The sequence below is a fragment of the Zonotrichia albicollis genome, chromosome 10 (genome assembly GCF_047830755.1).
Source record: "Zonotrichia albicollis isolate bZonAlb1 chromosome 10, bZonAlb1.hap1, whole genome shotgun sequence".
NCBI classification, from domain to species: domain Eukaryota; kingdom Metazoa; phylum Chordata; class Aves; order Passeriformes; family Passerellidae; genus Zonotrichia; species Zonotrichia albicollis.
Window position 1 is genome coordinate 31,244,289 of NC_133828.1, and position 26,983 is coordinate 31,271,271.

Genomic DNA, 26,983 nt, shown 5'->3' on the forward strand with positions numbered 1-26,983 from the left:
GTATTTACCCCAGCTGCTCATGGCAGAGGACTTGCACTGGCAATGTCATGGTGTGGTACATCCTTATTTTTAGGTAGCTGTTGCAAACAGCTGGAGATTTCAGCATCAGCTTTTTCCTCATTCTTTACTTGGAGCCAGCCCCTCAGGATGCCTCCAGGGACATGTGCATCAGTACTTGGGCCGAGAGCACAATCAGGCACAGAACCTAGGAGCCTTTTGGGATGACACATGCTCCTGGTCTGGTGCAGGGAGTGTGGTCAGTGGTGTGGCAGAGGGTGCAGTCTGTTCCAAGCAATAGGATCCTGTAGCAGCAGAGGAGCAGCTGTGAGTGAGCAGTACGGGTGAGGCTCACATGGATGTGTCCCCGTGCATGTGACAGGCATGCAGCCCATGCCCATGCAAGCAGCAAATGACAGAAGTCACCAGGCACCACTACTTGCGCTTGTCTTCATTCTTTCGCTGTGTTGCACATCTCCTCATTTCTGATCCTCGCTCAGCAACTCCCTGGCAATTCATTCAAACAGCGATGCTAAGGCTGGAGGGACCCAGTAAGACCCCCCAGCCCACTCCACGCCTCAGGCCAGACCCCTCGCACCCCCTGTGCCAGGAGGAAAGGGCATTCTTCCTCCCTCCTTCCCTCCGCAGGACCTGTGCGCTACGTGCGGGGTGTGATGGGGAAGCGGGCTCCGCCGAGAGGGAGCTCGCAGTTCACCGGCGGCAGTGGGAGGGCGAACGGGATGGAGCCTCCTCTCTCGGTGCAGCACCACCGCCCAGGCTTGACGAGGTGTGCGCTCCAGCGCCACACGTACACGCCTTGTGTGCCTCTGAGTGTCTGGGACAGGTATTCACGGTCCCGCGGGAGGAGCGTGCCCTATCATGCCTTCGTGCCACGGCGCCTGGCAAGCGCCTCCCCTCCCTGCAGCTGCGGCTGTGCCCTAGCATTCCTCTGGGGAGGGCCGGCTCGTACCTGCGGGGATGGGGACCTGCGGACAGCCGCCTCCTGCTCTCCACACGTGCTGGGCTCCTCTGCATGGCAGCGCCTTTATCACTCTTCAGCTCGGTCCCTGAGGAGAGACCCCACTGCAGCCGTGGAGTCACCACTCCCAGCCAGCACGGAGATGTGCTCCCAGGAGCAATTCCAGGGCTGCTGTGCAGTTGTGGGATAGCTGGGATAGCCATGTCCCTTCCTTCCTGGGCGTGTGGCTGGTGTGACCCGTGTGGCACAGAGCAGGAGTCAGATGTGGCGTGGGCAGGGACAACGCATCAAGGCTGAGACCTCCCTGTCCCATGGAGGGTCCCCTTGCTGAGTGTGGATGGAGTAGTCCAGAAGAAGCCAGGATGCTTCCAGATGTTGCCAAAAAAAATTGAGTTAGATGGGATCTTCCCAGAGGGGAAGCCTGTGAAGCTGGCAACCCTGCTCCATGAGAGCCTTTGGAACAGGAGAGTCCTACAGAGTGACACTCACTAGGGGCTCAGAGGAGCTCACTGGCCAAGCTGCCTCTTTAGTCTTGGAACTGGAGATGGGGAAAGGAAAATCCCTGAGACAAGAAGGCAAAGGCAGCTTCTGATGCTGCTCAAGCTGCCAGAGTGATTTCTAGCTGAGCTCACCAGGTTCATATGGGCGCAGGAGAGAAGGTTGGAGTGGGCAAAACTGATACAAGAAGGAAGAGAGGCATGGGACACCCTCCATGGGCACCACGTCTGCTGCCCCACCTGCCCCAAAGATGAGAAGAGAGCCTGCATCCCTATGGAGCCCAGCATCCTTGCAGTCAGCTGTGGTGAACAGGAGGCTGCCAAGCAGCAAAGTCATCTGCTATGGGAAAGAACCCCATAATGGCCAGAGCTGGGCATGAACAACAGAGATAACCTAGGTAACAAGTGCCTTGAAAGGGCTGCTTCAGTATCTGCAGTGGCCTGATTTTCAGTTTGCCTTGGAGCAGTCAAACAAACGGCCCAGTGACCCACCAGGATGGGTTCCAGCTCCATGTGCCAAGTCCTGCTGCATCCCTGGTACCCAGAGCCAAGCCCAGCAGGCAGTATGGCACTTAACAGAGAAATCTGGAGAGAAGGACCAAGCCCATATGGCCCCTTCACCCCACCTTTGTGACCTCAGAGGGTGTCCCTAAGAGGCCACCCCATGCTGCTGCAGGTTCTGTTTGAGCCGTGCTCTCCCTGGCTCAGCCAAGCTCTCACCTTCACCTCGTGGCTTTGCCCCTTGACCAGCCAGGTCTGTTCACCCTGCCCTGGCCAGCTTTCCCCAGAGCAGAGGGGACCACGCCTGCCATCTGGCCCTGGCCCCCACGGGCTGTGGCATCCCGGGGCGTACCGCGTGCCAGGGTGCCCCCGGACCCCGCGTGCAGGGGCCTGGCAGGCGCTGGTTCAGTCATGTGTTTTGTGTTGGGTTTCTCCCCCTCCTGGAAAGTCCCAGTGCGGAGCGGTGGGGCTGAGCCGACCGCACACAGCTGCGGGCCACCACATGAGAGGAGCCAGCTCCTCGGGGATTACAGAGCCCCGGGAGCCTGGGGAGGAGGCAGCATCACCCGCGCCGTGGCCCTTTCATCTCTCCCCTGCCTCACTCCCCCTTTCATCTCTGCCTCTCTGGCCATGCTCTCTTTTCCTCCGCTGCCTTTGCTCTCTTTGCACTTGGCCTCTTTTCCCTGCCTTCCCCCCAGCCCTTCCCACTGCACCTGGCTGTGCTGGCTGCCTCTGCACCGCTCCTGTCACTCCCTCCTCCTGGACCCTGTGCTTTCATCCCCCGACCCCCAGTTGCCTGCTCCCACCCTCCTGCACCGGTGTCCTGCCCCTGTGCCAGATGTGCCCCTCCATCATCTCCCTGCTGAGCCCAAAACCTCCCTTTGCAATGGGGGAAGGAGAGGAGTAGCACAAGGTCTTCCCCAGGTGTTCTCCATCTGTGCCCAAAAAGCTTTTCCCCTTTCCCCACCTGTCCTGGTGTCCCCACCAGGCTGCTTCCAGTCTCACATCCTTCCCTGGCTTCTCCTGTGCTGTCAGAGCCAGGCATCCTCTTGCCTCTTCCATCAGCCTCATGGAAGCAATGAGCTGTGAATGCTGCTGGACCCTATTCACAGTGGCCAGGGTTGGGCACTCCCCTGATCAAGGGATAAGGAAAAGTGTTGGGTACCCTATTCTTGCATGTCACAGACTTGTGCCAGAGGCTGGTGTTCCTCACACACTCTCCAAGAGGCCTGGGGTGCCCCTGGTGTTTTCTTGGCCAGAGGACCACATTTAGGACTAATAGAGTAAAGAACATTTGGGTCAGCCACTGGGGTCTGGGCTGTGGAGGAGCTCCACATCACCCCCTTCCCAAACAATATCAGCCTCCTTCCTCATGCATCTTGCCCCCTGCTCTCACTCCAGTGTGCCCACTGCCTCTGCTCAGATCTTTTTTCTAAGGGGCACAGTGTACCCCAAACTCTTCTCAGCCCAGATCTTTCCCATCCCTTGCCCAGCCTCCCCCTAGAGCCTTTGGAGCTGCCCTGGCTCCATCACAGCCTTCAGCCCAAACCCTCCCTCTGCTCTCCATCTCCACATCCCACCTGTGTCCAAACTCTGCTGGCCCTTCTGCAGGCGTGTGGCAGCCCCATGGCCAGGGCTGGTGCAGCTGTGGCTGAGCAGGGAGGCTGCAGTGTGCCCAGCCAGTGGTGACACTCCCAGAGCCTGGCTGCTGCCAGCATGTCTGTACCTCAATGAGCCCAACACTGTGATGGCTGCAGCCTTCTCCCTGGGCAGGTGACCCACCCCTTACGAGGGAGGGCAATGCCACTGGAATGCTGTGCCAGGGGGTGGTGGGCAGGAGCTGGGCCTGGTGGGGGAGCACAGGACTCCTGGGCTCCTATCCCAAGCCAGGTGCTGCCTCGCTGTAGGTACCTCGCCTTGCCAAGCAGGTCAGTCAGGGCCAAACTTTTTTTCTTCTTCGGGGGCTTGCACGGGTGCTGGTGCCAAGCACGACATGTTGGGGCTGAACGTCAGGAAAGGCTCGGAGCACCTCTCTGCATCTCAGCTCACACAACAGTGCCAGCCAGGCTCTCAGCATGGGGCTCAAGCCATGGCTACTTGCTTCTCAAGCATGGAGGCCAGTTGCCCAGATTAGAGCAGGAGAGAGGCTGCCCTCTGCTCCCCTTGGGTAAGCAGACACAACGAGGCTTTGCTCTCTCCTGACTCCAGTAGCGCAGGTGCATCTGGCTGCTTTTGTGGGTGAACAGCTGACCAGGCTCGGCCAGCCAGCACTGCCAGCCCTGCCCATGCCCATGCTCGTGTCGCCTCAGTGGGTGACATGGGAAAGGGGCTACCACTGAGACAGAACTGTCCACTCATAGCTCTGCTTCATATTGAGAGCTCTGATGGGAGCAGGAATGGAATTTGGATGGGGCTGGGCGTTCCCGTGCAGTGATTCCCCCAGGCAGGATCTGGCTCTGATGACTGTTCTGTGAGGGGAAGAAATACCAGAGGAGTTACTCACGGCTCATTGGGGCATGATGTAGCAACTCCTCATCGGTTCCCCCCACCCTCCAGCCAAAGTTCCTCCTGTGATCTCCTGGGGAAAGTCCCAGCCCCCCCACTACTCCCCTGCCACCCCCAGAGACCTTCCCCACCCTTGCTGGAGCTTTCCAGAAGCAAGAGATGAGCTAGGGCTTTGGGTGAGAGGAGAAAGGGCCCAGAAACCTGCTGTGCTGGAGGGAATCCACTGTCCCTTTGGCTCTTCCACTCTGTGTCTCTTGGTGGGCACAAGGCCAGGGTCTGGGAGAGCACCAGGCTGGGGTATCCACATCTGGACAGCCACAGATCTGGCTTCAGACCTGGCAGAAGTACAAGCTGATCAGACCAGCTCAGGTCTCTCTATTGCCTTCTCAGCAGTCACACTCAGTTCAGGCTTTCCCATCACTCTCCACAACCACAGGGGCAAGAAGTGAGATTTACTTTCGCTTTACTAGAAGGATCTGAGAAGCTTTCCTGCCCCGGGGACCAGGAAGTTCAAAGTTTGAGAAAACCACTAGACTTCACACTGGGCTGGTGGTTCCCTCAGCAGAAAGGACCCTCAAGGACAGAGGAATTTCTAGAGCTTGGGCCAAAATACTTAATGAAACTGGAGTAAGTTTTACCTGGTTTTGCCAGCATGGACTTGTTGCCTCCTTTAGAGCCTTCAGTGACCTTTTATGACATGCAAGTGAAAGGAATGACCATTTCCTTTTCCAGTTTTTAGAATTCCCTTAGTGATTTGCCTCTGTAGGAAAATGACTGGAAAACACTGGAGAAATCTGGTCCCCTTTACTGGAATCCCCACCTTCATCATCTACCTGGGCTGTTCTGGTCCCCTTTACTGGAAACCCCACCTTCATCATCTACCTGGGCTGTTCTACACTGACGGTCATTGTTCTCTCTTGGGTGAAGAACCTTGACCCTTCCCACTGGAGCCCAGAACTGTGTGCAGGGCTCTGCAGGGCGGAGATGTCTCTCAAGGGGCAGCAGGGGGCCATGCACCAGCATGGGCAAGGCTGGAACTCAGCAGGCTCAAACAGCCCCTCTGTGTGAGGAAACACGGGGCTTTGGTGGGACTGGAACATATCCCATTGGTGCATCAGGGAGGGTGGTCCATGGAAGAGAAGTTTGGAATGCCCAGACTTAGGGAGCCAAGCCCTCACTGGCAGCTGGCTCTGGAAGCTCAGCAGTGGCTGTGGGGAGAGGAGGTGTTCTGCATGCACCCTGTGCAGCAGTGTGGTTGTGAAAACAGCTGCCCAGTGGCTGCTTCCTAGCTAGGGAAGCATGGGGACACTGTTTTTCGTAACCACAGGCACACTGGCACCTTGCCTGTGGCTCCCAGACACTCAGCAGAGAAGCCACAGAGCAGATCTTGAAGACTGGTATTGCACTGGGAGCCAGCTGGCCCCAAGAGGAAAATGAGATGCTGCAAGCAGGATGCCTGTGTCCTGGAGCTGCCTGCACCCAGAGCATGCTCCTGCAGCCCAAAGCACCCCTCAGCACAGCACTTGCACCCCTGCCATGCCTCCTGCAGACTGGCAAAGATCAAGGGATCTTATGTTTTCCTCTGAGTGTCCCAGGGTCTCCAGCTCACACAAGGTCTCCACAGAACCAAAGAGCACAGGGCACTGTACTGGGAGTCTCAGCCAAGGTGTGCTGGCATCACTGGTATGCTCTTTCACAATGCCATCCCTATAATTGGCTGGAAGGCAAGAGCAAGCTGCAGTCCTTGCAGATCCAGGATGCCCAGAGCCTAGTGCCTTGCTGGGGGATATGATACATCCTTGGGGGAAATGGCCCTGCCCTGCATCACTTCTCTGGGCATCATCAAACACACCTTGTCCCCACTCTGGTCCTCTTATGGGGGAGTCATATCCTAGGATCCTGCTATGGCAGAGCAGGTGGTCTGGGATTAGCAGGCAGGGGGTGAAAGGGCCAGTGCAGAGTGGTGAGAGCTTCCGTAGTGAGTCAGTCATCACCCCAGGCAGCCCTGAGAGCACAGGCATCTGCAAAGCAGCCCCTGGGAGGTGGGAAGTCAATGGCACCTACCACGAGCTGGAGCATGATGGATGTGCAGAGCTCCCCTGCCCTGAGCAGCACAACCTTAGGTTTGGCCAGCCTGGGAGGGAGGGGAACCTCAGGGGGTCCAATTAGTCCTTGGGCTAATGGCCAAAAGGCAAAAGTCTGGGGATCTGGAAAAAAGGGCCTTGATACTGGAGATGGATATTGGAGATGGAAAAGTAGGATCTCAGGAGGGAAAATGAACTGCTGGAGCATGCCCTGTCAGAGTAAACTTGCCCCACGGGAACAACATTGCTTTCATGCCTCACAGGGCAAGCCTGGGTGCCCCAAAGCCCAAGCTGAGATCCTGTTCCCCGCAAGAACACCAGCCCAATGTCTCTGCTGCTGGGAGCCACCATGGAGACCTCGTGTCTCGCTGTCCCTCCTGTGCTGGCAGACGGAGAGCCATGCAGGTGCCGCAAGGTCACTGAAGCTCCTGTGCTTCCTTTCAGCACCTACAGCATTCTCCTCCTCTCCTCACCTGGTTCCAGAAGCAAGGACCCGATCCACATGGTCCCTGCTGGAGGAGAAAAGCCAGTCCTCCCCTGCAGGGGTGGTGAAGGGCAGAGCATTTGTCCCGGCCGATGCAGCTCCAGCTGTGTGCGTGAGCGTTATGAAACGAGAAACGAGGACACGGGCCACTCCCTGCTGGACCCGGGCTGCTCACTCCTTTCCAGCCTGGTATTTTCCTCCTTGATTTGGATTTTTTTTTTTTTTTTTTTTTTTTTTTTTTTTTTTTTTTTGTGTAGCCCCAAGGGGTGCACAGCCGTGGGAGGAGCAGGGAAGTTATCAGCCAGGAAACAGCAGCAGCATGATTCACTGCCTGGCCCCTGCAGGCTGCTGCAGCCCTCCCCACCACCACAGCAAGCTGCCATTTGTGGACCCCCATTGCCTGGCCCACCCGTGCTGCCTTCCCCTCTCCCTGCTCTCCAGCCCCACCATCCCTGCCCAGGAGTGTGGGACACAGTGGGGCAGCTCCCAGCTCCGCATGGTCACGGGCACGGGGGCAACAGCCAGGATTCCATGGGATGGATGGGGTCTAGCATGCATCCAAGTGGGCAGAAGCTCCCCAGCAGCCACCTTGCAAGTTTCTGGGATGCCTGTGATGGGTCCTCACCCTCTGCCAGTCTCGAAACAGCTGACAGGACAGTTATTATGGGATGGCAGGACAGCACCCAAGAGAAAGTCTCACACAAGTAGGTCAGCAGCACCGAGGATTGCCCTCCAACCTTCTGTCACCCTAGAGGAACGGAGAGCCCTTGGCAGCAGGAAGAGCAGGGTGCTGCATCCTGAAATACCGTGTGCTGTCTCCAATCCACTTTTATTCACAATCAAAAAATAACTTACCATATAATAACACAGACACACACAGCACAGCCCCGGGCATCCGCCCCTCCGGCCGCGAAGCCCAAGCCAGCCCAGAGGTAAGAGCTGAGCCCCAGCCCGGGGAGCCGTGCCCCTTCTCCATCCCACGGGGTGCTCCAAACCCATCCTGCTCCGAGCACAACCTCGCATGTGATTGGAGGAACTTGTGCACAGTGCTAGTGTGTGTCCCCCCCACTTCCCTCCCACCCTGGGCTCCCCATGCCCTGCTGTCCACGACCCCATCCTGCTCCATACCGCTGGGTGCCAGCGGGCAGTCCCCCACCCCCAGGCCCTCCCTCCGCCCCCCCGAGTGGTGCTGGTGTCGGCGGTCTGTACAGCATGGCCGTGGGCTCCCCGGGGCCGGGAGCCTTGGTGCTCTCATGTGGGGTTGGGGGGCAGCGGGCAGCCCTGCCCTGCCCTTCCCAGGTGACGACAAAGTGCTGATTTTGGAGGGTGCCGAGCATGTCCTCTCCTGCTCCCTCGGAGCGGAGGGAAGCGGGTATCGCGGCTGCACCTCCCCCCCGGCGCCAGTCCCCGTCTCCCTCCCCTGCCGCAGGCAGGCGTGCTTGTCCCTGGCACCCTGGGGTGGGCACCCAGCCCTGCCTGGCTACTTGCACACGCTGACCCACTCGGTGATGCGGCACTCTTCGCACGCCACGAAGCAGCACCAGTGGAACTTGCAGTTGCAGCGCTCGCTGCGCGTCTGCCGCAGGATGTTGTGCCCGCGGCCGCAGCACAGGCTCTCGCAGTTGTCCATGCCCGGGCTGGTCTTGTTGCACAGGCGCCCTTGAGTGCCCAAGGAGTCCAGGGCCGGCTCTCGCTCGCAGAAGTCGGGTGACTTCTCAAAGTAAACCAGCTCGCTGATGCCGGCCCGGCGGCGGTGCCGAGCGTGGCCCGGCTCCAGCTGCCCGGCATTCCGGTTGTGGGGCCGGATGAGGGTGGCGCCATAGAAGCGGTCCTTGAGCAGGGACCCCACCAGGCGAAACTCAGGCGTCACCTGCCAGCATGTCTTCAGCTGGCAGCTCCCTGAGGTACCGTGGCATTTGCACTTTCTCCTCATGTTGTCCATCACCACCTGGGCGGAGAAGGAAGGACACAGGAGTGAGCATGAAGGAGACGCGTTTTGGGGACTGGAGAAGCCACAATGGAGCTCTGTGTGGGTTGGCACCACGGGAACATCAAGGGCTGGCATGAGTAGCCATCAAAGCTCTGGAACTGCAGAGCCAGCAAGGCTGCGCCCTGTTGCTGTGCCCAGTGCAACTCATGTCCCACACCCTGTCCCTTCCCATCCTGGTAATACCAACTGGCTTTTATGTTTCATCAAGGGATTGGCACCTAAAGGAGAGGGTGAGCTCTTTGAGCACAGGGAGGAGAAGGAGCCTGGATCTCACCTCCCACTGCTGCTTGGTTCCAGCAGCATCAACCTGATCATGGACCCCACTTATAAGCCAGCATGGCTGCATGAGTGCAGCCACACCTCCCCAGTGCAAGGGTCTCCCACACACCTCACCAGGCAGTAGCATTGCAAGTGGGCCAGGGGGAGGGATACTTCCCCTTCCTTTCCTCTTCCCAAGGCCTTCATCCCATAAAGCCCCAGTTCTGGGAGTCCTAGGAGCAGCTCTGCTTTTAGCTCTTGCCTTCTCTCCTTCAGCCAACCTGGCCACAGTTCCGAATTCCAAGCAGGGATCACATCCTTCACTTACAGTTTGTAGAGGCTGCAGTGTGGCCAGCGCTACCCATTCCCCCCTTCAAGGGCCAGGGTGCATAGGCTGGGCTCTGACTGTGGTTTGGGCCAGCCTGAAAGCACAGCTCGTGCAGGGGTCAGAGGCCAGTGTGGGGTTCCTTGGACTCCCTTGGCAAGGCTGCTGAGCTCCCAGACTGCATGCTGGGAACCCCTACATCCCTCATCCCTGTAAGGGATACTGCTGTGGCCAAACCAAGAGAAACAGCTCATGCTCATCAAGCTCCAGGGGCACAACATGGCCACACATCCCCACACAGGTTGGAAAGAAGCAGTTTATAATGTCCTCTGCTCTGTCCCAACAGGGATTCCCTACTGGGTTGTGTGCCCCCATATCCATGTGCTCACACAGGCTTTACTGAGTTCCCTTCCTATGCAGACACCCAAACCTCACCAGGAGTTCAGATGGGGCTTGCAGACTGCAACAGGCTGATCCCCATACCCAGGGCCCTGCTCCAGGGCTTGTGGGGGGATTCCAGGGGACACCTGTCCCTGTGAAAGGTGCTGTCCTACAAGGCCATTCCTGTCCATCTACTTGGCTTCATGCCTGCCACATGTTGCCTATTCCTGCCCCCTGCCTGGGAGGGACACATGTGACAGGAGAGCCTTGTTTAGGTAGGGGTGGGTAGTTTTTATTCCTTGTTTTCTTGTTTTTGAGTAAATCTCCAAGTTGCTAAGCAGTTATGGTAATGAAACACGCCTGGAGCTTGGGGCACATGGCGGAGAGGTCTGGGCTGGGCTGGAGTTTGGCTTTCATCCTGCTCAGAGTCCTGCTCCTGCTGGGAAGAGCCTCCACCTCACAGGTAATGAGCTACCTGGCCTCTCCACCGTGTCCTGGGTGTGACACCAGCTGCTCACCACTGTTCTTGTCACTATCCCTGGGAACAGTCTAGCACTGTCACCATTTCCCACATTCCCACCCTGCTGGCTTGGCTGGACCAGGAAAATCTGCATTCAGGGCTGTGGCTGGCAGGCTCACCATGAAGATGGAGGGGGCAGTGGTGTGGTAACTGGAAAGGGATTCATTTAGGCCTACAGCTGGTCACAGTAGGGGCTGAAGAAGGTGTCAAGTGTGGCCATCTCCATCACCCAAGCCATCACTGCTGAACATCCTGAGCCCTAGCACCACAACACCTGTCCACCCCTGCACAGGCAGCACAGAGGAGACAGGACCCTGACAGAGCTGGGACATGCAAGAAGGGCCCATCTGAGTCCTGGCCCCATGCTTTTGTCATTGAATTCTCTCCATGCACCCTTACCCGTCCTTTCCCTGTCTCATAGACACCCAAGTTCGACACATGCCCGGACTCGCTGGTGCTTTCTTTCACACATTCCCAGCTCCTCCCAGGCACGCTCATAAGAACTTTATCGTAGGTCTTTGTTGTGAGGGTAATGGGTAGTTCCTGGCTTCCTTTCATCCTCTCTTGCTCTCTGATCTGGTGAGTTAGGAGGACCTGCAAAGCTTCTCTCACACTCCTGCTGCTCCTTGCTGGGGAGCTTGCTGCCTGCCAGGGATGCAGAACACCCACCTCAGTCTTGAGTTGGACCAAGCAATGATTGTCCCAGGGCTCCCTATTCCTCAGGAGCAAGGTAACCACTGCAGGGCTCTATCAGAGGATGCTGCACATCCCTTGCAGCTGCAATCCCCTGCCCAGCCTCATAGCTGGGTGTAAAAAGGAAAAATCAGTGTGTTTCTGCCTGGTTTCGAACCAGGGACCTTCCGCGTGTCAGGCGAACGTGATAACCACTACACTACAGAAACCACCTCTGATGGCACCTGGGTGCCACCATCCATGGAATTGTCACCTCCCTCCATCATTGAAGGGTCTGAGCCAGGAGACAGGCTCACCCACAGGCACAGCACCCTCGGGACACACAGGAACCACAGAGAGGATGCTCAGCATCTGTGAGATGCTGGAGAGCTCTGGGTGCTGCAGCTGCTTGGTGCATGGAGAGGGAGGGATGGTGCATGGCAGGGCATGGCAGGAGGCGCGCATGTCCACGTCACTGCCCTGCTGAAGAGGTTCAGCCTCAGGACTTGTGCCCCTGGAGCTTGATGAGCACAGAGCTGCTGCAACCAGCACAGCCATTCCTTTCCTGGGAAACCCCAAGAGATTGTTCCTTATTACAGCAGAAAAATTGCTCCTAGTAGTAAGTGGGGCTTGGGTGGGTGTGGGACCCACAACATAGCTATAAGAGCAGGTGGGGAGTTGGAGAACCCATCCCAAGTGGGAACCATCCCCAGGACCAGCTCTGGCAATAAGCACAGCACCAACAAACACAGACCAGGCACAGCATCATCTCCTTGCTCCAGTGCCCGGCACCCACAGCACCACACGCGGGCTCACACCTTCATCTCAACAAGGTCCCAGAGCTGCCTGTCCAGGCATTGCTTCCCCACCTGCACAGGTACCGTTCCCTCCTTTATCCCTTTAGTCTTTTTCTGCCTCTTCTTCTAGCTCCCAGGCTCCTTTCATCAGTCCAGATCCTGTCTCTGAAGCCACCAAGAGCAGACATTGCCAGTCTCGTGCCTGTCTGTCCTCAGGGACAAGCAGACCCCAGGCATTCTCACTGTTACTGGATCCCATGGGAAAGGTTTCGTGACATCCTGCCAGAGCAAATATTCCTCTCTCACCTTCCCTTCCTTCTGCAGGCTGTGAGGTTTCCCTTGGGAAATAGGGAACATGACCACAGGTTTCTGAGCACTGCCAAGAGTCCTGGAGATCCGGGGCATGGAGAGATGTAGGGGAATCAGGATGAGCCCTGCAGTCAGAACTGGAACAGGGGTCTTGCCCAGATAGGGCCAGAGCAGTCTGCAGAGGATTCAGCTGCCTAACACTGAGTGAGCTTTCACCACACACAAGCAAACAAAGCCAAACAAATCAAAAGTTTTGGTATTCCCCAGGCATTTTCAGCTTGGCCAAACTGGGGTGGCTTTTCCAGGGCAGTAAACCTCAGCTCCAGCATCACGGTAAGCCACACATTAAGGTCCTGCTCTGCAGCATCCTCACCTCACAGCTGGCCTCAAACTTGCTCAAAGCAAGAGACACATCCAAATGTCTGAGCCATCCCAAGGAAACATTCCCTGTGGAATTCTGGCCTTTAATTATTTATTCTTGCAGCCTCTACATATCCCTTGGCACGGCCCTGGCAGCATGTGGCTGGGGTCTTGGGGACATGTGTCCTGTTGGACTCAAAGGATGTGATCTCTCAGGCACCTGCTGTGAGCAAAAGCAGGCAGGGAAAGGCAGCCATCCTCCCAGCCCCTCCTGCCTTCGTGCTTTTTGTCTCCAGTGTTTTAAACCTCAGCTTCCAGACAGAGTGAGCTACTAATTAGTACCTGTAATGAGACCTGACATCATAAGAATGGAGGGGAGGCTGTCCTGCTTTCCTGAGCAGGCTCCAGCACACTGCTCGAGATGGGGGACAAGGCTGTGGGCTGTCACCTCTGCTCCCAAGGGCATGCTGTGTTTCCCAGCTGGCACAGGAGCCCACTGCCTAACTGAATCTCATTCACATCTGCCTCCTCAGGGCACTGGCTCCCTTTCTGGAGGCAAAGACACGTCTAGGTGCTGCAGAATCTGTTCTGTGTCCCCATGATGCCAGTGATTTTCTCCTCCCTGTCTTTAGCTTACCCCACTGCAGCTGCCCAACACCAGTTCACTCTGTCCCTGAGAGGCAGGAGCCAGAATCATTGCTGTGCCACCCCAGTACCACTGCTGCAGCACAGACAGGTGACAGTGGCCTTGGCAAGGCCACAGCAGCAATGCTCAGAGGTACTGCTCCCAGCAGGTGCTTGGCCAGCATATCCTTGCAGCCCTGTCCTGCTAAAGGCATCACTGCCTTTGTTCTGGGCAAGACTGGGGAGAGGGGGTGCCTTGGGGGCAATCCCAGACTCACAAACGGTTCCACAGCAGCCAGCACAAGTCCCTCAGGGCCTTCCCACACATGTCCTGGGGACCCTGTTCCCCCCATCCCCTCCCCACAGCCGTGACCAGCGCCCCGCTCACCTGCCGGCCCACGCGGTTGTTGTGCAGCCGCATCCGGGAGTGGATATCCCTGTAGGTTTCCCGGGAATCGAGGAAATCCTTGGAGAACTTCTCTCCATAGTCCACATCAGGGCTGCAGCCTCCCCATTCCCAGGAGTCCTGGAGGCCAGGGGTCTCAGCGGGCATGTGCTCCATGTGCACGCCGTGCACCATGCCCTTGCCGCGGTTCATGGCTTCCAGCTGCAGGCGGTGCAGCTTGCGCCGGAAAGCCTCCTCATCGCCCCGGCGCTTCTGGTCACAGCCACAGGCCTGCAGCTTCCCCAGGGCACAGGCGTTGGACACGGCGTGCACCACGCCGGCAGCCGCTATGGCGTAGGCAAAGGCGCTCTCCCGAAAGCCTGCGAGGAAGGAGAGACTGGGTCAGGCTGGCTGCTGTGACCCCTGAGCAGGGCTGGGTGAGTTCATCTTCACACTGGGGTGTAGGGATTGGGAGGTTCAGCTTGTGTCTTGCTTTTTCCTGATGCACCAGCTCCCACACAGGCCAGGAGTGAATCGCCACTGTCCGCTCTCCAGCCCCAGCCCCATCCCCACCAGGACACACTGCTGCCCTGAGGGCCAGCCCTGCCCTAGCTGGGACCCCAGCTTCCACCATCACCCTGCTCTCACATCACTCCAGGAGATGCCATCACAGCACTGCTCAGGCATCAGGCTCTGATGGGAAAGGCAATCCCTCCTCCCCTCTCCACTCAGAGTTTCCTACTATACTAAATATAACACTGGCCGAGAGATATTTCTGCTGAAGAATGGGCCACTTCTGCTTACTCACAGGGTGCAGATTAGGCAGTAAAAAGAGCAGGGTGCACTGCGTGTCCAGCCCCATTCATCTGCCCATATCCCTTTCCACCCTGAACCCTGCCAGGTCCCACAAGAAGCTCTAAATGTGATATTAGGCTGGAAAAAAATGAGCATCCCTCATCAGTTAGAGCATGGCGTGACCATACCGTGCACTGCCAGAGCCAGCAGCTGGTTGTCATTAAACACTAGGGAGTGAGGACATCCACAAGTGTCATTAGCGGGAGACAGGGCAGATGGGGACAGGGACAGGTCTCACAGAAAGGGCTTCATGGGCCTCCATGTGGCTGTGAGCAGGGAACACCTAAGAATCTCTTGGCTTCACTGAAGCCAGGTGAGGACCCTCTCCTCCCTGGGAGTTTCTATTCTATTTGAAATGCAAAGTACTATTTTTGTTTGTGGTTCCCAGGTCAGGCGGGGAGCCTGCAGTGCCCTTTGCTTTGGTGCACACTGACTGGCCCCAGCATGAGGCAAGGATGCAGGGAGTGCCAGATTTTGTGCCGTGGCGTCACATGTGAATAAATAAATAGCTGGAGTTCCCAGCCTCTCTCCCTCTGTTGGACATGAGCAGTTTGGCTTTGACACAGCTGAACAGACAACAGGTTTTGGGGTGTTTTCTTTACCAAATCCACACCATCAAGCAGGGGTCTGGGGTGAGCACCCCAAAGCCCTGCCTGTGCCCCAGAGCCAGGAGGAGGGAGAGTGCAAGCGCTGCTGCTGGCCGTGCTGGGCAGTGCTCCCATCACGCATGTCTCCTCCGCGGTTACTGCCGCCCGCTGAGCAAACGCTATGATCTTATTAAAGGAAAATGAAATGCAGCCCGGAAACCTGCATTTAAAGTCGTGCTGCTCTTTTGTGTGTTAATTTGACACTGGTGCGTTTAAAAAATTAACGAGGCACTGCTTAAAAGCCAGCAGGAGCCTCTCCCAGCTTCCCCTCGGTGTGGGACAAGCTTGCTCTCAGCCTGCCTCTTTCCATGCACAAGTTGAACAACATTTTTCAGCGGGCAGGTAATGGGGCCGCTGGTGCGTACACTGTGCCGTGCAGCCTCCCCAGGGAGAGTGCTGGCAGGCAGTGCCTGCAACACACCCACAGCGCTGCTGGAGCATGAAGGCCCACATCTGGGCAACTTCAGTTCCCAGGTGAGCAAGGGAGGATGGAGAACCAGCACAGAAAGGTCTCCTGGATTCCCAAATCCTCCCTATGTCAGCTCTCTGATCCCACCATCTGGGCCAGCTTCAGCCCTTCATACGCCAAACCTGGGCACAGCCCAATTCGTCACCGCCACCCTGCAGGGCATCCCCAGCTCCTCGCACAGCCAGTGCCTGGGGACAGGGGCAGCGAACCCTTTACCAGCACAACGCCCTCCTCTCAGCCCTGCCTCTTTCTCACACGTTTCTCCAGTCTAAAATATAATTTCCTGTGTGGCATCTCCTTAAAATCTCTTCTGAGCCCAGACACAAGCTCTACCCCACCCAGTCCGTCTAGCAAGCCTGTGTCCTGACAGGTAAAGAGGTCAGGTTGATTGGGCACCCTCCATGGCTGGGAAACCCATGGGTTAAAGCTCTAATCCTCCTTCCTCCTCTAGTGCTCTCCCAGTATGTGAGCTGATGGATGATGTAAGGGTCCATGTCTCTGGAGCTGCCATTCCCCACGCTGTGGGCAAGAGACAGACTGGTCCCTAAGACATGGCATCACAGCATTCAGGAAGTCTTGTTCCCATCTCATCATGGTCCTTTCCTTGCTCAGTATCACTCTGCCTGGCCCCACCATTCTTCCCTGCCTTCTCCCCTTCTTCTCTCACCTGCTCTCATGAGGAGCTGTGAGCAGAGGGGAGGAGGGGTCAGGACAGCACTGGGATCACAGCAGCCGTGCCAGTACAGTTTTGCTAGGAGGTTCAGTTTACATTCCTTGCTCTACCCCAGCCACACCAGAGACAGAGGATTGAAGCAAAGCAACGAGCAACATGGCTGCAATAACCACCTGTCTCTTGAGCTCAGCAAGGCTGGAAGCTTCCAGGAACCACAGCCGAGAGTGGTGTGTGGTGGCCAGCCCTGAGCCCTTTGTGGGGAGGCTCTCCAGCTACCCCAGCCACCTAAGACCTCAGCAGTGATTTTTGAGTCACCATATCCCTCCAGAGACCACAGAAGAGGTGTAGCTGTGGGAGGTACAAGAAGTATTGCATCCTGCAGGGAAGACAGAAAGGAGGACACAATCCTGAAACCACCACCGGCATCCAGCCTGCTGTGTACCTAAAGACCATGCTAGGCAAGGAGGACAGGTCTGAAATCTCTTCCCCAGGTCAACTCCCAAAGCAGCTTTCTTAGGGGGGAAAGTTTTTCCTGTCAAGCAGTGCTTAAGAGATGGAGGGTCATTTAGCAAGACCCCAAGTCACAGCAGCACTGCCTCTGCCATGGACACTGCAATTCCTCCATCCTTCAAGCAGATGTGCAATGAAGGCTACAGGGCTGGCTCAGGCACAGCTCTGGACTCTACGGTCTGTAGACCAGGGACAGCTGGAGGCACGGCCTTCCTCCCACAGCTCACCATCACATCCAGACAGCAGCTCTCTCCCAGCACTCCTCACTGCTATGCCTGGCTGGCACTGAGGGAGCCACGGGACAGCCTTATGCAGGCCCACCCTAGGGTACCCCAGGGATGCTCAGCTGCCCCCTTCATGGCAATACCCCCCAGGAGCGGGGTGTAGCTGCCAGTAGCTGTGGGCACATTGCCCCAGCCCTGATATAAGGCAGAGGAGAACTTCTCCCGCCACCTCCTGCGAGGCCTGCCGAGACGGCCAGTCCCGACATGCTGCCTCTCCCCCAGCCCCGCTCCCTCCCCTCCCCTCTCCCTAATTAAACTGCAGGTGAACCTGCCAGGGTCTGGCCCAGCACCAGGCACTAAATGCCTCCCTGCAGATCCCAACTTGCCTCCCTGCACCTCCTTGAGCGTGCCAGGGACAGCCCGCAGCCCTCGCTGCTGTCCGCCCACGGCAGCGTGAGGGAGCAGCCCTCGCTGCCGTGCAGGCTGCAGGGAGCCCAGCTCGGCCCCACATCGCCAGCAATCCTGCCTGGCCCCAGGGTCTCCCTTCCACCACCAGTGGGGAGCAGGTCCAGGGAATGGGGGAACCCACAGGGATGAAGCCAAGCCTCCACAGTACCCGCATGTGCTGCAGGGCCAGGTGGGCAAAGCCCTTGGTTTGCCCGGGGGTGCACAAATCCCTGCCAGCAGCCCAGCTGCAGGTGCGCCAGGCCAGGCGCTGCGGTCTGCGGGCTCCAGAGCTTGGCTAGGGCTCTGCAGAGCTGGGTGCCGGGGTCCTGAGCTTGGCAGCATCTCCCTGGATAGCTGAAACAGCACCTGCCTCCCTCAGCACGCAGCAAAGCTTCCCCAAGCTCTGTTTCACAGCTGGCTGGGCCCCAGCACCTGGTGTTTCCAGCCTTGCAGGGAGTTCCCCACTCCCTGCTGGAAGAAATCAAGATCTGACCACGGCCATGCAGACCTTTTGTCACCAGTGAGCCTTCTAAGGTGGGCACAGGACCTGGCAGCATCACCCATCTGTCCAAAGGCTGCAGGAACCAAGAAATACTGCACTCCAGGGTCATATTCCCTCCAACCATGAGCCTTTGAAGGCTTTCAAGGACATCCAGCCCCTCCATGGGGGGGGTCCTAATTTTTTTCAGAGCTCCATGTAGATGGGACTTGGGTTGGCATGAGCAAAAGGGAATAGTCAGTCCCATAGCACACCTCAGACAGCCTCTGCCCAACAGCGAGAGAGTCCCAGCCCTGATGGCATTGTACCCACCCATGGGTGCACACACACTGGACAAGGACCAAGACTCAGTGACCCACCACCATCTGCAGCTTGTTTTTTGTCAGGCAACCAGGCACGGGTCAGCCCAGCCAGGCCACACAGTGCCTGGCAGCCCACAGATGCTGTGGTGGGACAATACATCAGGACAACAGGCCGTCCTCTCCAGCGGGGTGGGCACAATCGCGCTGCTCACCCTTGGAGCAGGAACATGGGATCTATTTCCACTGCTGGTGTAGATGGAGCCACCTGCCTCGACCTCATTGCTCCTTCCCCCACCTCTCCTGAGGCCAGAAGAGAATGTCTCTGTCAGCTAGGTGAGCACATGGAGGGAGAGGGAGGTACACAAGAGAAGGATGGGACCAGGGACAGCACTGGAGAGTCCTGGCAGAAGTGACAGTGCCAGAGAATGGGCAGGAAGGTGGTGAGCACAGGCAGCCAGCTGGGGAGCCAGGGAAGACTGGAGGATTTGCAATAGCACTGTTGAGACTGGCTTAACAAGGACATGGGCCAAGGAGGATGAGGGGTGCAGATGGCACTGGAAACTCAACAGAGGTTACAAATGACATCTCATACCCCAAGGATGTAGCATCAAAAGACCAGACTTGAAAAACCCACAGACCATGGTGGTGTCTCAAAAGAACCCAGTGGCTCTGTGGAAGCAGGGATGGTGAACCCCTGGGCACCCTCCTTGCCCTCCACTAACCTGCTGTTGTGTCCCACAGCCACTGTTTCCCGTGCCCCAGGGATGGCAGCATCTCCCAGGTCTGTGCTCTGCCCACGATGCTGGTAGCATCCCTGTCTCCAGCTGTGCTGCTCTGAAGCCACCCCAGACTCCCAGCCCTGTCTGATTGGAAGCCTCTCCTTCCTGTCTCCCCGGAGCTTGCACTCAAACTTCTGGGATCAGCTCAGCAGGATGAGGAGATGGGCACCCATCTGCCATTGTCCTGTTCTCTGTCCCCAGGGGATGAGGTCCCTGGCAGCCCTGAGTGCCTGGATACTGGGCACTGAGAGATGGGCACCATGGGACAGCTGGAGCAGTGTAGCATCCTGTCTGGCTCATGCCCACTCTGGAGAAGACGTGAGAGATGCAGGAGGACAGGACAGAGTTGGGGAGCAAAGCCAGGCGGGGAGAGCGGGAGGGAGAAGCCAGCTACAAATAATTTAAAGTGAGATTCACGCACGGCTGAGCTGATGGCAGAAGAAGTGGGAAAAGGAATGAAAGATTAAAGGGGTCTGTCACTTCGGGTTACAAACAATGATCCTACAAGCACGTTGTGTTCCCAGGCACGGCAGGGATGGGGCAGGGCGCAGAGCAGAGCCCTGCTCCCTGGAGCTCAGGTGCATTAAAGTCTGCGCCATGGAGCCTGCACCCCTCACTTCTACCACTCGCTGTGATGCATCCCCTCTCTGATGGCTGTGCCTGGAACAGATGGAAGGCAAGGCTCACAGCTCCAGCACTGCTACTGAGGGACATGAGTGGGTTCAAACTGGGCCAGGGCTCTGGTATCAAGACTTGCTCCATGCCAGAACGGCTCCAAGCAGCTACATGAGATGGCTTAGGGCTCATCCTGTAACCCCTGCTGCCAAAACAGTAGTGCCATGAGATGCCTGCCTACTCTGATGCTCCAGCCCTACCTCCATCCTGCCCTGCTGCTGGATGTCGTGTCTCCGTTCCAGAGAATGGGATCCCACCAATGCTGAGAGCCTGGGCTGAGCCATATCCAACAGCTTGAGACAGGGCAGGAATCCAGGGTCTGTGGGAGCCCCCACATCCATCAGTCACAGCCCTGACAGCAGGGAGGGCTTCAGGAGCATCTGAGACACAAGTGAGGTGCAAGGCCTTGGGGCCAGCAGCAGACAAGGTGAGCTGAGGGAGGGATGCAGGCCACTGCTCTCTGCTGCTGGTGCTTCTCTCCCAGCCTGGTGGTACCCGGAGCAAGGCAGCTTGTCTGGGTGTGTGAGCAACTCGAGCCAGTGTCTCCTGCCGCCCCAGGAGACTAGAAGTGAGCCACATTCCTCAGAGGACCTGGAAATACCTCGATGCTTATCAGGGCTGACAGTCCCCACCCTTCCTGCCAGGCCCTAACCTGGGCACTGCTCACAGAGGGAAGCGACGCTGCTGTTCTCCAGGCACTAAGGTCCTGAGAGGGACCGGAGCTGCTCCATGGCAGGACCACAGCTCTGATGCCGCATGTGGTCTGAGGAGCATTCCACCCAGCAAGGCTATCCAGGCTGCCCTGGACATCTTTGGATACCAAAACACTTCTGTGATCCCCTCTCCAGCCTTCTCCCCACTTGCTGCCTGTGGGCTCCTGGCACCACATCCCCTCAATGACATGTAAGCCTCAAGCTGCCAACCTCTCCCCATTGAGACTCTCCTCATAGTCCCAGGGAAAGAAGATGTAGGATGTGGAAGGATGTTTGAAGAAGAGTGGATGGTTGCAACTCTCTGCTCGGCATCAGGCTGAGAGGCTCACAAAGAGGGTATGTGAGCAGTTTCTTGGGTAGTTTTCACCTTTCTTGGGAGCTGGAGGAGTGGTCTGTGTGCTGGGCATGTGGCCTGCCCTCAGCACCCTGGCTGCTGGCCACTGGCACCACACTGTCCTTCCTGACCATGTCCTTCCTGTGGCAATGGGCACTTAGAAATATGCTGAGGCACAGGTTTCAATGAAGGGTACTCAGATGAAAATACACATTCAAGTCCTCTAGAAGATCCCATGAGGTCACAATTCTAATCTGCACCATGCAGGCCAGCCCCTCTGCACCCCAGAGTTTGCTCCTGAGGGAGAGAGTATCAGCCAGGGATGCTCTGATACAGGCAGAGCCAGACATGACTGCGAGGGAGAGGAGATCCTGGCATCAGAATCCTTGGCAGAACATGGAGAGCTAGGAGAGCTCTCTCAGCAGCATAGCTGGGGGCTCTGTGGGCAGGTGAGCTCCCAGGACAGCCTGAATCCCTGTCCCCTCTGCCATCATGCTTTAGGATCCCACAAAACAGCGACCCCTCAGCCCTCTGCACTGGGCAGAACACCAGGGTGACAGCTTCACAGAGCTATGTCCCACTAGTTAGGGGCATTTCAGCTCATCACAACACACTAAAACACCATCCCCAGAGCAGGACTGAGCCAAGATGTTCAACTGTATCCACCAAACCAAATCCCAGAGCATGGCATCCACCTTCAGACCCATCAATTATGCTGCACACCCATGGCACTGCTCCAAACACCAGCCTACACCACACTGGGAGAAGATGCCAGAAAGCAGGAGGGCCTGGAAAGAGACTTAGGAGCATCTGGAGTTGGTCAGGGAGGAGCAGCTCAGGACAAGGGCTAGTGCAGTACAAAGGTGCATGGAACAGCTTTACCATAGTACAGCGCTCCTTTGTCTGGCAGACCATAACATCTGTCTGCCTTCATCCATGGCATGGGGGTGCTGAAGAGCTCACCTCATCCTCCCCTGGGCCAGGGAAGAGCTGTGCAGGGGTCCAGGAGGAGCCCATGAGGGCTCCAGAGAGCAGGTGCTGGATAGCGGGACAGGAGGGGAACCATCCGACCCTTACCTCTGCTGAAGATGATGCTCTCATATGGAATCTTGTTCTTGGTCTCAAGGCTGGAGCAGTTCCAGCGCTGGTCCCGGAACTGGTGCTGGCACTCATGGATGGCGATCTGGATGCCCTGGATGGCGGAGGCGGTGACGTCGGGGTGGCGCACGCACACCTCCAGCTGCCGCCGTGTCAGCCCCGGCAGCGTCAGGCACACCGTGTTGGCATTCAGCACCGGCTCTGAGGGCAGCTTCAGGCCCAGGATCTCATTGGAGCACGAGCTGGGAGGGAAAGAACACCCTTGACCTCAGAGCAAGCAATGTGTCAACCACTTGGTTTTCCATTTGGGGAAGGGGAAAATTCTGTGAGGGACACACATGGGGAGGTGAGAGGCTTCTCAATCCACACAGTGCCTATTGCCCAAAAGGGAAGGCTGGAAAAACTCAGCTCAGCTTATCAAGGCAGAGAAAACCAGCAGCACTGGGGCTGCAATCACCTCCAACAGCATAAGTACAGTACAGGCACCCTGTCAGCCTCTGCAAGCACCAGTTAAATCTGGCCATCCTGCCCCTGGAGCCCAACGTCTCCCAGGCTTGCTCTCTCTGTGTGCTCCACCAGGGATCTCCCACACCAGCCATGCACTGCAGACTCTCAGCACACAATGCCCCAACCCGCCTTCCACAGAAAGCATGGGCTTCCCCCTGGGAGAACTGACAGACCCTGGAGCAGGAGGACCATTCCAGCCAGTGCTGCTGGCTGATCCCCTCCCTGCATCTCCTGCATCCCCCCAACACTGCTGGTCCTTACAAGGGAGGTAAAGGGAAGGATCAGAGTTTTCCTTCCAGCTCAGCTGGGAACTATGGAGCCAAGCACTGTGCCAACTTTCCTCAAGCTCCCAGCAGCAATCCCAAGTCCACTGTCACATCCTAGCCCCACTGAACCAGACACCTGTGGCCACAGAAGCAGAGAGAGCAGCCCATGGATGGGTGCAAGGAGAAGCACATGGTCCATGGCAGGGGTACAGGTTCTTACACATACTGAGATGTGACCTGGGGAAATTGGGAAGTGTGGAGGGTGTGGAGACGGGATGTGGGATGTGGGGAGACAAAGCATGTCCAGAAAGAGATGCCTGGAGCTAATATAGAGCTACACATGACAGACAAATCTGGAGAAGGAGACAGTAGGAAGTGTTTGCCCAACTCCAGGGAATGCCTTGAAGGACTCTTGGATAAACAGTGCCCAAGTGGAAGACCCACAAAGCAAGCAGCAGACAGTGGGACGTCCAACAGCATCCAGCATCTTGCAGCATGGTCCACTAGGAGCTCAGCACCACCCTACTTGTTCAGGAGAGCTTGGTCCCTGCTGGGAGCTCTCCACAGGAAAGTCTCTCCCTGTTCCCCGGGACAGGCAAGAGCTGGGTCCCTGGGAGAAGCAAGGAGCTCAAATCCCTTTGAACTTTGATTACAGAAACAAGACTTGGAGGAGGATGCTGGAGGAAGGACTGCAGCTGCCAGGTCTTGGGGAGAAGGGTTACTCCTCCTCTGTTCCCTCAAACCCTGCAAGCCTGGTGCAGGTACATGGACAGAAGCAGCTGCCAGGGGATGAGGTCCCCAGCTCAGCACTCACCCAGCTCTGGAGGGAGGGTTCAGCCCCAGAGTCCTGCTGAATTACAGCTTGATCAGGGCAGAGCAAGAGCTGTCAGGATCAGGCTGCTGCTTTCTCCAGCTTCCCAAGGGTGTTTATACCCATCCCACCACTTCCATGGGTAGTATATGAATATGGCCCAGTACAAATCCACAGTGACTCCAATAGGGAGAGTTGAGGTGGAGCGGAGAAGAGAGACAAAGAGAGTGCATCTCTCCAAAACCCCTACACAGGAGGGGAAATCTTCTTCCCAGCTTCCTGCACTCACTCCCACTGTCAAGCAAGCCCTGGCTGACAAAAGATGCAGAGCAGGACACAGCCACCACCATCTCCAACCCCAGGAGCTCCTGCCCCAAACACTGCAATGACTTCGTTCCCTTCATGTCCTGAGCCTGACACAGCGCCTGCCATCTTTTCCCAGGGCATCCCGGGATGGGGGCGATGCTACGGTCTTTCTCCCGATTGCACTGCAGGGAAACTGAGGCAGGGGCTCCGGAGAGTAGAGGGAAGGTCCTTCTGCCTCTCGCTCCACCCAGGGCTCAGGAGGGCCAGGGACCGGCAAGAAGCTGTCACTGTCACACTTCTTAGGAGGATACAGCGCTCCCCCCAGCTCTCTTCCCCCTTTAAATCTGGATTTAAACTTGATTTCACGGTGACAGGCCCCCAGGTCACAGGCTGCAGCGGCTGCTGCTTTAATTAATACAAGTCCCAACGTTAACAAATTATATTTAAAGGGGCTGGAGAGAGGGGGAAGGGCGGGGGACCCCCCCCCGACTCGTACCAGCACCAGGATTAACCCCCGGCTGCCTGCAGTGCACAAGTTTGGGAGCGGGCAGAGGGAAGGAGAAGACGGACAGGGATGGTGAATTTGGGGGCTCGCTTTCTGGAAAGCAGGTGGCCCCCTCTTACCCCTCTAGCATTTAGGGCAGGCGGAGCCAGGGAGAGGACGCAGGGGGATCCAGCAGGCACCGACCCCCAGGACAGTGACATCCCAGCCGGCCTTCCCCCGTCCTCCGCGGGCGAGCGGGGAAACTGAGGCAGTCGGGGCGGGCGCTGGCCGGGGAGGAAGGGGGACAGTCTCCTGGAGCGGGAGAAGCTGCGCATCCCGCCGGCGTTCCATCAGGACAAGGGAAGGCGGAGGGGGGCAGCAGCCCTGACAGCCCCTGGAACGGGGGCCGCAAGCGGCGGGACCCCCCCGGAGCCCCCCGGGCAGACCGCCCCCGGTGCGGGGCTGGGCGCGGCGGCTCCCCGGCGCCCTCCCCGTGCGGCCGGGGCTCTGAGCGGCGGGGCTGGGGATGGAGGGGTGCAGCTCCTACCTGGGTACCCAGAGGCTGAGCAGCAGCGAGCAGAGTCCGTGGGCCAGGGCCGGGCGCATCTTCGCTGGGGCAGCGGCTGTGCGGGCTGCGGGCGGGCGGGCGCCTTTGGGGCAGGGGCGGCGGGGCTCGGCGCTGCTCTCTGCCCGCTTTGTTTGTTGTGGGTTGTTTGCTTGTTTGTGTTTTCCCCTCTCCTCCCTCTCACTGGCTCCCTGCGCGCCGGGGCTCGGCTCGCCGGGGCGGCTCTGCCATCCTCCCGGGATGCGCCCCCCGCCTCCCGCCGCCCCGGCGCCCTCCGAGCCCGGCGAGGGCAGCGCGCCCCCCGCCCTGCCCGCCGCCGCCCCGCCGCGCACAGCCCCCCGGCTCAGCCCCCCATGGCGGGACGTGCCGGGGGGCCGGGGGGGCCCTCGGCCCGCGGGGTGCGCTCCCCCGCCGCTCCCCAGGGCGCCCCGGGGCTCCGGGGCCGCGGCGGGCGTGGGCAGGGCTCGCCGGGCGAGCGGCTCCGCGGCTCCCGCGGGGCCCGCAGGCACATGGGGAGCCGCGGCCCCCCCGCCGTCCCCCGCCGCCGGTGTCGCCGGGCCTCCGGCGGAGCGAGCAGGGTCGCGGCCGGAGCGCCCCGAGAGCGCTGGGCGCGGAGCGGCGGCGGCAGCGGCTCTGCCTGGGATCGCGCTGCGCCGAGCATTACTCAGCGCCCGGAGCCCGAGTCCCGACACGTCCAGACAGGAGCCCGCGGGGGAAGGACGGGGCAGAGGGTGGCAGCGGGGCGGGGAGCCGGCGTGTCGCACGCAGCCTACCGGAGAGGGAGCGGGCGGCGGGGGGGGCGAGCGGGCACGGGCGGCGGGAGAGTGGGCGCGGGGCCGGGGGGAAAGCGGCGTGGGGTGGGCACAGCGTGGGTGAGTGGGCACGGTGTGTGAGGTAAGCGTGCGGAGCGCGGAGAAGTGTGTGTGGTGGGAATGCTCAGCGCGGAGGAGGGTGCGGGGTAAGTGCTCGTGGTGTGGGGTGAGCGTGTGCACCGTGGATCCGGAGCGCGGGGAGAGCTGAGCGTACCTGGCCCGTGGGCTTGTTGTGTGCACGGTTGTGTGCGGGACTGTGCGTGGGGCGGCAGGTGAGCGTGCATGCTGTGGCACCATATTCGTGGGGACATGGGGGACTGAACGCTGCTGGGAGGAGTGTGCTCAGGGCATGGGGGAAAGGTGCTGTGAGCGTGGGGTTTGCTGGTGTGCACATGGAAGCAGAGTGTGCGCGGAGTGAATGTGCATGGCGTGGGGTGAGCATACACGAGGTGTGCAGTGAATGTGCTCAGCGTGAGAGTGCACCAAGTGCGGGTGAGGGCACAGGGGTGATCGTGCACGGCTTGGTTCAGTGTGTGGGACAAGGGGGAGTGTGCACAGCATGCATGAGCAGGGGACCCTTGTACACGGTGAGAAAGCAGCGTACAGGTGAGTGTGCATGGCAGGGGCGAGGCTGCAGGGGTGTGATGTGTGTGCAGTGTGTGGTGAGTGCATCAGGCATGGGATGTGAGCAGGCACTGGGTATGGCATAAGGGTGCATGGCATGGGGGAGTGTGCATGGAGCAGAGAAAGTGTGAGTGGTGAGCGTGAGCATGTGTGGAGTGTTGAGGACTGTTCTCAGTCCCAGTGCCTGCATGCCTGGGTGTGGGGCGAGTATGCACGGGGTGTAAAGCGAGCGTGTGCAATGTGGTCAAGTGTGGACAGTGTGGATTGGATGTGATTGAGGCATAGGGTGAATAGGCAGGGTATGAGGGCATGGGTAAGTGTTAATGGGGATGGAGAGAGTGCAAGGTGTGGGGTGTGTGGGGAGTGGCTGTACCAGCCGGAAATACATGGGGCATGGAGCGAGCAAACATGGAGAGAAGGCTGTGCATAGCATGGAGGAGGAGTGGGGGCGAGAGTCCCTGTGGTTTGGGGTGTGCAGGAGATGCTGGAGGTTCACAGAAGTATCAGGATGTGCACAGGGGGACTGGGGGTGCTGGCATGAGCTGTGGTTGTGCAGGAAGGCATTCCTGATGGTGCAAGGCATGTGGGTGCCTGTCAGTGTGCACAGGAGTGTGAGCATGAGTGGCACATGCTGGGGGTGTGACTCTGTGTGTGGGGACATGGAGAATGGCCGTGCACATCCCATGTGCCAGCCCCCTTTTGGGTTCCCCCAGCC

At 58.4% G+C, this 26,983-nt stretch overlaps 1 protein-coding gene and 1 non-coding gene across 2 annotated transcripts; both read right to left on the reverse strand.

The window, feature by feature from the left end:
* Positions 1–7,834: 7,834 nt before the first annotated feature.
* On the reverse strand, positions 7,835–25,843 carry WNT10A (Wnt family member 10A). Its single transcript, XM_074548663.1, has 4 exons — positions 24,815–25,843; positions 21,873–22,135; positions 13,672–14,048; positions 7,835–8,995 (listed from the first exon to the last, which is right to left on the reverse strand). The coding sequence occupies exons 1-4, from the start codon at positions 24,871–24,873 to the stop codon at positions 8,528–8,530; spliced, it is 1,167 nt and encodes a 388-aa protein (XP_074404764.1). The 5' UTR covers positions 24,874–25,843; the 3' UTR covers positions 7,835–8,527.
* Positions 11,351–11,423, reverse strand: TRNAV-GAC (transfer RNA valine (anticodon GAC)). Its single transcript has one exon. It is a non-coding gene; the product is annotated as a tRNA-Val (tRNA).
* Positions 25,844–26,983: the final 1,140 nt, after the last annotated feature.

Bases quoted from the DNA above. Each gene is read 5' to 3' on its own strand.
- WNT10A (XM_074548663.1), bottom strand. From the start codon at position 24,873: ATGCGCCCGGCCCTGGCCCACGGACTCTGCTCGCTGCTGCTCAGCCTC. The intron at 22,136-24,814 runs GTAGGAGCTGCA...TTTCCCTCCCAG, and splicing joins CTCAGCCTCTGGGTACCCAG to CTCGTGCTCCAATGAGATCC. The intron at 14,049-21,872 runs GTAAGGGTCGGA...CCTTCCTCGCAG, and splicing joins GAGCATCATCTTCAGCAGAG to GCTTTCGGGAGAGCGCCTTT.